Consider the following 11458-nt stretch of genomic DNA (forward strand, 5'->3'; position numbering starts at 1 on the left):
GGTTGCAGTAAGCTGATATCATGTCACTGCACTCCAGCCTGGGCAACAGAGTGAGACTCCTTCTAGTATACAATTCAATAGGTTTTAGTATATTCACAAAGTTGCAGAACCATCAGCACTAATTCCAGAACATTTTTATCATCCAAGAAGAAATTCCATATCCATTAGCCGTCACTTCCAATTCCTCACTCCCCTCTACCTCCTGGAAACCACTGTTCTAGTTTCTGTCTGTATGGATTTGCCTGAAATGCAATGTAATTTCATCACATTTCATGTAAATGGAATCATACGACAGGTGATCTTTTTGCATCTGGCTTTTTATGTCTGGATAATATTTCATTGTACAGTTATACCATATTTTTTAACCATTCATGAGCTGATGGTCATTGGGTTATTACAATTCTTTTTGGCCATTATGAACAATGCTGCTATGAACACTTGTGCACACGATTTTATGTGGATCCAATTATTTAGGCTCATAGTATTTAAGAGTGGTGCTTTGCTACTATGCTGCCTGCAGTTAAGACCAGCCTCTGCTATTTAGTAGCTGTGTGACCTTGGGCAAGTTAACTTCTCTGTGCCTCAAGCGCATCTATAAACAGTAACTATGTTACCCACCTCTTACTGATTTTTGAATCTTGAAAGAGCTCGCATATGGGAAGTACTTAGATCAGCGTTTGCTACATGGTTAGGTCCAAGTAAAATTTATCTATTAGTATTATTTTAATATTTTGAGGACTTTAAGAGAAGGGCTTATTTTCGTTGTGCCTTTGAAACTCCAAGCCTACACTTTTTTTTTTTATTATTAATTAGAAAAACGAAATAAATATTCAGAATTGTTTGGTATTCCAGGTGTGCTAATTTCAGAAGACAGAGGCTTGCCTTCTCCAACTTATCTTCCTTTCTTTCTTTTTTTTTCTCCGTAGTCTCGCTCTGTCTCCCAGGCTGGAGTGCAGTGGCTCCATCTCTCTTGGCTCACTGCAACCTCCGCCTCCTGAGTTCAAGCAATTCCCTGCCTCAGCCTCCCAAATAGCTGGGATTACAGGCGTCCACCACCATGCCCGGCTAATTTTTGAATTTTTAGTAGAGACGGAGTTTCATCATCTTGGCCAGGCTGGTCTTGAACTTCTGACCTTGTGATCCACCCACCTCAGCCTCCCAAAGTGCTGGGATTATAGGCGTGAGCCACCACCCCGACCCAATTTACCTTTCTTAATGCAGCAACTTAGAACAGCTATTCGCTTGCAACTATTTAGTATAATTTGGGAGATATTCTTGTAATGAATAATATATTATTTAATAACATGGATATAGAGCTCAGTGGTGACTTAAGACTTCTGTGTAGCTAGGATGTAGCTACTGTATAGCTAGGATATAGCGGCTTTCCACAGCAACTGTGCGATTGGGTCAGGGGCGGCCCAGGTCGATTTTGATTGGCTTGTCCACTGGAAATGCTCTCTGACTGAGCTACTACTGGCCAATATGGCTCCACAATTGGCTGTCCTGGAAGCCGACAGACACGTGGCTACCGCAGGCTGAGATGAACGTGGGAGGACCTAGTTCTGCTTACCGCGAGAGGGCGCCGGCGGTTCCTCAGTACTAAAATCTCATTTCCCATAAAGCCTCCGAGCCACCAATCAACTAGCTGTCTTCATACCGCTTTCAAAGTCGGCGGGCCCCTTGCCCAGTAGCAAAAAGGATACCGCCCCCATCTCGAAGATTGATGGGAAGATTGACCAATCATATCCCAGATCCCTGTTCTCTCAGCCGCTCTCGTTGGGGATTGACGATTTTTCTAGCCAATAGGGGACGCCGGGTCGGCGGGTGGATGAACGCGGCCCTCTGTAATGGCGGAGCGTGGTGGGGACGGGGGCGACGGTGAGCGATTCAACCCGGGGGAGCTCAGGTAAGGGACGCTGCCCACCCTCACATCTCGGGTCACGAGGGCCCCAGAGGCTAGGCCTGCTGTGTGGAGATCCGGGGCGGACGGTGGGCAGCGGAGTCGCGGCGGCCCTGGGTCGAGACCGCATGGGGTTTAAGAAGGGGGAAGGGGAAGGTGGCTTGAATGAGAGCCCGGCCGGGGCTGGGCCACGGCCTCCTGGGCGTTCTCGGGCTGCTCCCTAGTGCTTTTTCGGGGCTCCGCTGCCCCTCGCGGCCTGCAGCCTGCCGGCCGGGCCCAGTACTCCCGCCTTTGGGCCCCGCCTCAGCCGCGTGTCGCCTCTGTCTCGGCCGACCTGAGTCCCGTCCTCCGGCGGCGCTCCGCTGCGGGCCTGGTTTTCCTTATCGACTTCCCTGCACTCCGCAGTTACTTTCCCGGGACCCCTCGCTAGTTTTGGCTAATCCTTCTCCACGCCCTCCGCGGCTATTTGGGTTCCCCACGTTTGCCCTTTCATTTCATTCCCTACGTCGCTTGTCTTTCTTAACTGAGGGGGTTTTTCTTCCTTTTTTCATCCCTTTATTCCTTATTCTGTAGTTGTAACAACAACAGTAGCAACCGCTTTTTAGGCACTTACTGTGTGCCAGTAAACCCTTTACTTAGATTTGTCTCATTTAATCCTCACAAACACCCTTTGGAGTAGTTGCTATTTCCATTTTGCAGGCCACAGACCAGAGGGGTCTTCAGTTGTTATTTGCCCATCTTACAGATGAGATAACTGAGCCTCGTGGAGGTTAAGTCAGTAGAATAAGATTGCATAGGTGGATTTGTGGCTCCAGGAAGTGGCTGGAACTCAGGCAGTCAGGTTTCAGAGCCTGCAATCTCGATCGGCATTCTATTCGTCTGCTACTCATGCCATTTCCCTGAACAGTGCAGTGACCTTTTTCCCCCTGGAACCTCAATGCCTATGAATTTGTAATTAAAATTTGGTAAAATAAGAGTGACTTGGAGACATCTGTTGGTCAGTGGTTTTTGTGGAAAAGAGTAGTTATGTTTTATGTGTATTTGGTACTTTGTTTTTTCTGGATGGGAGAAATGGCATTTCAGATGTTCAGTTCCCATTCTGAATTGTGCTATTGTCAACATTTGAAAATGAAAAAGAGCAGTGTAGATTATGAAGACTCTGTTCATACTGTCTAGAGCTTAAGATGAAATTGTGTAAGGAAATGGGTATTGTTATTCAGGGTTTTAGAAGAAGAAAATGCCTTTCAGATTCTGAATGGTCGCACATACAAATCCCTACTTTAGCAGGAATGAAATGTCTTATTTCAGAGACTAATCTGAAATCCTTTAAACTCCATATGTATACAGTATTAATGAGTGATCAAGCTGAATTGTCAGGATCTTTCAATATTAGTGATGCCAAATTTATTCCTGATTTCGGTCTTAAAGGGAGTTTACTTAGCTAATGTCAGATGAATTTGTTAGGGAACATTATTTTGCATTTTAAAAAGTGTCTTTCTAAAGCTTTACAAAAAAGGCCTTATTAATAAAGCTGTTTATACTTTATTAATAGTCTAGACACTGTCGCAAAACTGATTTGAATAGGGCTTCAGTTTGCAAATGAATTTGCCCTGTAGCAAGTATTTTATACCATAGCCTCTTGGATTGGAAGTTGCTTGCAGAGCATACTGTACAGATCCTTATTTTAACATTTCTCATGAAATTAGGTGTTTATGTGGCCTCTTTGATGGCAGAAGTTGGGGCTTAATCTTTGTCTTATATTTGTATCCTGAATGTAGTTTATGGTGTGTCTGTCATAACTGCTTGGCAAATGAGTTGTTCAGTAGTTATGTTGCAAATAAACGAAGACAGGAGATTTAGAGATACTTCACTTACTGGGCTGACGTTTGTTAGCGCTGCTCTGTGTGACAGTTACTGACCTAGGTGCTGGCAGTAGCGCCCAGAACCAGACCAGAAAAAGACGTTTGTCCTGAAGGTGCTTCCAGCTTAAGTAAGAGCCATCTAAATTGTAAATGAAATCAACCCCATCAAATGATTAAATATGCCTGTAAGTGTGAAGTGACTTATACAAGGTCACTGGGTAGTTGGCAGGGTCTAGACTAAATCCCATGTCTCCTCCCTCACAGTTTATATGATTTGCCCCCCATATATCAGTAGCATTTTTTAGATTTCTTGCCCCTCCAATTATAGTATTGTCTTTACCTTTAAAGAGATTGCATATCTGGAAAGAGTACTTCTGTTATATAGAAAAATATGTTGTTTGCATTTTGATGATCTTGTGAAATATTTTTGTTCTTTCTATTCACGCAATTAGGCTTTTGTTTTTCAGAAAGGTTGTAAGTAGTAGGAATGCAAATCACAATAGATGGAAAATTTATAGACATTCCAAATGCCATTAAAGTAACTTCCAGAGTCTTTTGTATAGATCCTTTACCTAGGGCCTTTGTTTACCTATTAATACTTAAGATACTTTTGCAATCTAAATTTCCTCTGTAAAATGAGAATAAGAATATTCTGGTGTTATCAGTGACTAGCTGCCTTAAGAGAATTATTTTTCTGTGGTACCATTTCCTCTGTAAAAATGGTGCCAAACTTACCTTACTGAGCTGTAGTGAGGATTAAGAGTTAATACAGATAATGTCTCTGTAACCATGCTGGTATATAGGAACTTTACTGTCATTATTAAAACAATAATGTGCTTTAATGTGTTGCAACAGTATACTAAAGGGAACCGTGTACTAGTGGCTAAAGATAATACAGAAGTAAGTGAGAGATTTCTTCATAGCATTTATCATAATTGAAAACTCAAATTGGGGATAATGAGCCTGAGAGGGCCTGGAGAGGCTAGAAGCGGGAGAGCAGTTTGAAGTGACATTTGAACTTGAGGCTGAATAATGAGAAGGAATAATGTGAAAACCTGGGGAAGAACATGCCAGGCAATGAGAACAGGAGCAGAGGCTTCAAAGTAATAAACTTTGTATTTGTATTTAAAGGAAAAGACTAGAGATTGTGGAAAGGTTAACATGGGCCAGGTAATACAGGACCTGATAATAATTATAGTAATAATAGCTAACATTATTACTAAAATATTATTTAACACCAGTATTATTACTGTACTAATGTTACAGAAACAGTAATAATAGCTAATAACTTAGATAACACTTACGTGCTAAGCACTATTCCAGGTACTTTATTGGCTCATTTAATCTTCACTACAGGTTCTGGTGAGGTGGTTGTGATGAAGCAGTATAATATAAAGAGCTCAGCCCATGTTCTGTGCGTAATTAAGAAAATGGCAACTTACAGGCTATTCAAGAAAGAAATTATGTGAATTTTGTCACCATTTTAGTATCTGACTTTTGAAAAACATCACAATTAATAGTGAAATGGCTTTTACAGATAAACACTGCTAGGTTTTGTGGGGGAATGAAAGTAATGATAGTTGAAGTAGTTTACTACGTACCGGGTACCACCCTAAATGTTTCACCAGGATTATCTTATTGAACAGAGCTATCAGATACCTTTTATTTCTGTTCCTTACTCATTCACATCTGAGGAAACCCAGACTCAGAAATTATGTAACTAGCCTGACAACAAAAGGCAGAGTCCTAATAGGGCTTTTTTATGGTTCTGGGTGTTAAATGCTTAACTTTATGCTGTAACCAGGAAGTATGAAATTGTACAAAAATGAATACTGTAGATTTTTTGAAAAAAGGAGAGGCAGGTGGAAGGAACATCTAAGAGTAGGGTACATGATTAACTCAAGCCTGAAACAGAGTATCTTTCATTGGTGGTTAACTCTTTTTTTTTGCCCCAAAAGGTTGGACATTCCTTCAGTAACAGTGGCCACTGTCTTTTGGGGTTGCATATAATTTGAAAAAGACCTTCTGATTATTTTGATACAATCCATATTCCTCTTTTTTTTTTTGAGACAGCCTCTTGCTCTATTGCTCAGGCTGAAACGTAGTTGTGCTATCTCCGCTCAGTGCAGCCTCCATCTCCCAGGTTTCTTCTGTTCTCCTGCCTCAGCCTCCCAAGTAGCTGGGATTACAGACATGCGCCACCACGCCTGGCTAATTTTTGTATATTTAGTAGAGATGGGGTTTCACCATTTGGCCAGCCTGGTTAACTCCTGACCTCAGGTGATCCGCCCACCTTGGCCTCCCAAAGTGCAAGGATTACAGGCGTGAGCCACTGCGCCAGCCCATATTCCTTTTTAACTCATATTTTCTAACCTTTGGATTGTAGAACCATTCGCAAATTTAATTAAATATACTTGGTTTAGTAGTTCTGGACTTGTTTACAATCCTGGTGTCACAAGGATTACATTTGTATCCCTAGCGCATAGATCTGTAGCAAGGATTACACCAGGACTGTAAACAAGTCCAAATTCATTTTTTTTTTTTTTTTTAAATTTTTAAATTTTTTTAAGAGTCTGCTCTGTTGCCCAGGCTGGAGTGCAGTGTTGCAATCTTGGCTCACTGCAACCTCTGCCTCTCAGGGTTCAAGTAATTCTCATGCCTCAACCTCTCAAGTAACTGGGGCTACAGGTGTGCACCACCATGCTTTGCTAATTTTTGTATTTTTAATAGCAACAGGGTTTTGCCATGTTGGCCAGGCTGGTCTTGAACTCATGGCTTCAAGTGATCCACCTGCCTCTGCCTCCCAAAATGCTGAGATTACACGTGTGAGCCACTGCTCCTGGCCTAAATTGGTTCTTTATTAGGATTTTTTTTGGTGTGTGTCAGAATTGAACTATGTAAATTTAGAGAAAGTTCAAAGGGTAATCTATAAGCCGAGGGTTGGATAATGTCAGAAAGTTGAAATGGCCCAATAAGGAGAGACTATAAGAATGATTATCTTCAAATATATGAAGAATGTAGTTGTTAATTCCTCTCTTGAGGATAGAAATGCAGATTTTATGTATAATGTAGATGTCTAGTAGCTGCTGGGGGTACCATGATAGGTACTCAGTAAATGAGTGAAATTGTAAAAATAATTTTTTTAAGATCCTACATATCCTACTTGGTAGTTTGGGTACAGTATCACCTAGGTATTCATTGGTTTATGCAACAAATAGTAATAATATTGAGCCCTACTGTGTATAGATCTATATGCTAGGGATACAAGAATAAACAGAATTCCCACTTTGAAGGAGCATTTGCCTGTGTTTGAATTTATTTTGTTTATTTATTTATTTTTGAGACAGAGTCTTGCTCTGTTGCCCAGGCTGGAGTGCAGTGAAGCGATCTTGTCTCACTGCAACCCCCACCTCCTGGGCTCAAGCAGTTCTCCCACCTCAGCCTCCCAAGTACCTGAGATTACAGGTGTGTACTACCGTGGCCGGCTAATCTTTTTGTATTTTTCTAGAGATGGGCTTCCACCATGTTGGCCAGGTTGATCTCGAACTTCTGACTTCGAATGATCCGCCTGCCTTGGCCACTAGAGTGCTGGGATTATAGGCGTGAACCATCGTGGGCAGCCTGAATCCTGGCTTTAATACTGAACCAGTTGTGTGGCCTTGTGCAAGTGACTTCTTTGCTTTAGTTCTCTATGTATAAACTGAGATTAATAATAATATCCATCTATGAGAATTGTTTGAATGATTAAGAGAGTTAATATTTGAAAGGAGCTTAGAGCACCGCCTGGCTCATAGTAAGCACTTTTAAGAGTTAATAATTTTCTTACAAAAGCAGTTGGGGAAAGAAATAGATAATACTATCTTGTGTGATATTACGCATTTGCTTAAATGTTGTGGAGAAAGTACATTAGGGTGATGAGAATGAGGGGTGGTGGGGCAGTGTGCCCTACAGGAAAAGGCTTTCCCTTTAGATGGAGACTGCTAGTGATTGCCTAAGGTATCCCCTCCCTCGTTAAAAACTTTGTATTTGCAAGTAAGTTCAAACTTACAGAATGTGGCAGAAATAAAGCTATGTTAATATTTTACCTCTTCTGCTTTACCATTTGCGTGCATACTCACATCCTCTTTTGTTATTCTGAACTGTGAGGGTAGGATACATAGACCTATGGCTTTTTATTCCTCAATACTTTAGTGTGTATTTTCTAAGAATAGAGATATTATTTTGCTTAACTACAGCCCAATTATCAACTTCAAAGATTTGTAATGATATAATACTTTAATCTGTTGTGCATATTCCAGTGTCATTAGTTGATCCAGTAATGTCTTGCAAGGGATTTCCTCCTGTTAGTACAGAATCCAATCTAGAGTTAAAATTGTGTTGTTATAGGCCTAGCACAGTGGCTCATGCATGTAATCCCAGCACTTTGGGAGGCTGAGGTGTGCAGATTGCCTGAGGTCAGGAGTTCCTGATCAGCCTTGCGAATGTGGCGAAACACTGTATCTAAAAAAACAAACAAACAAAAAACAAACTGTGTTATGTCTCTTTAACCTTCTTTAATCTGGAGGATTTCCACAGCATTTCTTTGTCTTTTATGGATAACATTGACATTTCTGAAGAATACACATCCCCCCCTTTGCTAGAAAGAACTTTTCTTCCTTATTCTATGTGTGTTTGATATTTTCCTCATTATTAGATTGAGGTTATACATTCTTGACTGGAGTAGGTGATGTTGTGTCCCTCTCAGTCACACATTATCTGCCTGTCCTTCATAGGTGATAATTAGCTTTGATCACCTGGTCAAGGTATTACCCAATTTCCGTATTACGTAGTGTTTGTTTCTTTTTCATCCTCCCTTGCAACTTTAAACATCATGTAGGTAGATACTTTAAGACCCCATCCACATAACCTTCTTGCCTAAATTTGTGCCGAGATTCAGCATCCATTGATCGTTCATCCAAACTAGGTCATCCATTGGTGTATTTTTTTTTTTTTTTTGAGATGGAGTCTTGCTCTGTCGCCCAGGCTGGGGTGCAGTGGCACAATCTTGGCTCACTGCAACCTCCATCTCCTGGGTTCCGGTGATTTTCCTACCTCAACCTCCCGAGTAGCTGGAATTAAGGTGTGTGCTTCCATGCCTGGCTAATTTTAGTATTTTTAATAGAGATAAGTTTTCACCATGTTGGCCAGGCTGGTCTCAAATTCCTGACCTCAGGTGATCGCCCACCTCGGCTTCCCAAAGTGCTGGGATTACTGGCATGAGCCACCACACCTGGCCCATTGATGTAGTTTTTATCGTGATGGTTGCAAAATGATGACTTTCTAAATTCCACTTAGACTTAAGAAACTTTTAAATTTGATGTAATTAGAAATCAGTAGCAACACATTTGTAATTTTAAGAAAGAAAAATTTTTTTACTGCTTTCCCATACAGGATGGCCCAACAGCAGGCCTTGAGGTTCCGAGGTCCAGCTCCCCCACCAAATGCAGTGATGCGAGGCCCACCACCTCTGATGCGGCCTCCTCCACCTTTTGGTATGATGCGAGGCCCTCCTCCACCACCACGGCCCCCCTTTGGACGTCCTCCTTTTGATCCTAATATGCCGCCAATGCCTCCTCCAGGAGGGATACCTCCACCTATGGGCCCTCCACACCTCCAGGTAAAGAATGTAGAGGTTGCCATTTCTTTGTTGGCATCATTATCAATATTATATATGGGTTTTGACTTAAAAGCTTATATTCTTATATAGTTTCAGTTTATAGGAAAATGGGGAACTAAAGAGAAGATCCATATATTGATATGTTGCTTCTAAAGCAGTGGTAGCAGTAATTACTTTGGAAATTCAGAACAGGACTTTAGACAGTGATAGAGAAGTAAGTGTATAAAAGCAGGATTCAATAGTTTTTACCTACCTCTCTGAATTGGCTTTGGTAATGTGTCTTCTTTATGGGAAATGAAGTTTGAAATCTTAAGATATTTTTGAGTGGAGAAAATGTATTTTCAATGTGTATGTTGCCAGCAAGTCTAAAAATATGTGTTTATATATTCCTGAGTAATTCTTCTCCCCAGAAATGATGCCTAGCATAGAACCTGGAAAGTGACAGCAAACACGTTTTGTAAGCACATAGTTGATTTTTTTTTCTCCCCTGAGAGGGGGGCGGAAATAGGATTATCTTACGATTTTTGAGAAATATTTATTATGGGATTTCTTTAAATAAAAATACTTGTGGTATTTTAATCTGGAGCATATATCCCTCTCCAGTGTATCTAGACTTTTTGTCTGAAGTGAAGTCATGAAAGTATCAACTGTCAGATATCTCATTTTGGGATTGTATTCTTTTTATTTGAGTATATATCTATGTTTTCTTAGTTTAGCCTATATAATTCTGAAACCAAATAAACACAGTGGTATCGTCTGCCTTCCATTAGTTTAGACAATGAAGAAAGAATTATACTAAAAATAGAAAAAGGCAGTGCTGTGCTATTTAAGTGATGTTAGTTTAGACAGGGTTGTGGTTATGGAACAGACAGGTTTTAATACTTTGCTCAAGAATTTTATGGCCTTCCTAATAATGAATAGCCTCTCCTTTAAACACACTGTTAAATGGTTTTATACTTGATTCAAGGTTAGAATAAGAAGTAGCTTTTTAATTTACTCATTCTGGTATAACCTGTAATGTTTGAATTTGTTCTGATTTGTGCCTTGAAGAGTTAAACATGCTTGTGGAATATTATAAAATGTAATGGACTAATGTAACACTCTCATTGAAATATGTCAAATGTTGTGCCACTCTCTTATGTTGTCATGCTTTTCTTGGTCTTGGATAATTGTGTAGCTTTATATTAAATCCAAGTGATTTCCAGCTGAGGGCTCGTGAAACACATTTAGAATAGATATTTTATATAACATGGATCTAGTGTGCTGACGCTTGAAAGGTACTCAACTGAATCCAATACATATTAGAGTATGGGAAAGAAATTTTTAGGAAAATAAAGTACAGCTTCACATTACTAGCATAGTTTCAGTTCCATTATCCAGATTAAGGTGCTTTAGATAATTGAATTTTAATGTTACCTATAGATTATAGAGGAAATCTTTTAAATCCCTGCCCAAAATGTTTTTATAATGTCATAATGTCAAATTTTTAATTTTGAAACTCATTTTTATGCACAGTGAAAACTTTTCCTTGAAGGATTCTTCAAGAAGCTGTGGAGACATTGATGTGCCTGCTATTAAAACAGGATATAAAAATCAATTAAAAAAAAAAAGTAATCCAGCATCCTGTGTGTGAAAAGCAGATCATGTAGAAAGGAGAAAGCAAAATTCACTGACAGTGCTATAACCCAGAGTTGACCACTGTTAGGAGTTTGATGTGTTTCTTTCTAGTTTACTTAGTAATTTTTGTTGGCGGTATTTTGATTCTATGACAGGTGAATGTATTTGAACAGACCATAAAACTAGTTTTTTTTACAGTGTTTTACTTTTGAGTGGAATTCAGTGATGCTTTGGAGGAAGAGTAATTGAAGTGACCATTACTGTTCTTGTGAATTAACAGAGACCACCTTTCATGCCTCCACCCATGAGTTCCATGCCTCCTCCTCCGGGTATGATGTTTCCACCAGGAATGCCTCCTGTGACTGCTCCTGGTACTCCAGCACTACCTCCTGCGGAGGAGATATGGGTTGAAAATAAAACTCC

The 11458-nt window shown here is 40.3% G+C and overlaps 1 protein-coding gene across 1 annotated transcript in view; it reads left to right on the forward strand.

Annotated features, from left to right (window-relative positions):
* The first annotated feature begins 1786 nt into the window (after positions 1-1786).
* Positions 1787-11458, forward strand: part of TCERG1 (transcription elongation regulator 1) — a 63040-nt gene continuing 53368 nt past the window's right edge. Inside the window, 3 exon segments of the mRNA XM_037733013.1 lie at positions 1787-1906; positions 9193-9418; positions 11316-11458. The exon segment at positions 11316-11458 is cut by the window's right edge and continues 5 nt beyond it. Coding sequence (XP_037588941.1) covers positions 1848-1906; positions 9193-9418; positions 11316-11458 — 428 coding nt within the window. The 5' untranslated portion in view covers positions 1787-1847.

The sequence above is a fragment of the Cebus imitator genome, unplaced genomic scaffold (assembly GCF_001604975.1).
Source record: "Cebus imitator isolate Cc_AM_T3 unplaced genomic scaffold, Cebus_imitator-1.0 Scaffold489, whole genome shotgun sequence".
Classification (NCBI taxonomy): domain Eukaryota; kingdom Metazoa; phylum Chordata; class Mammalia; order Primates; family Cebidae; genus Cebus; species Cebus imitator.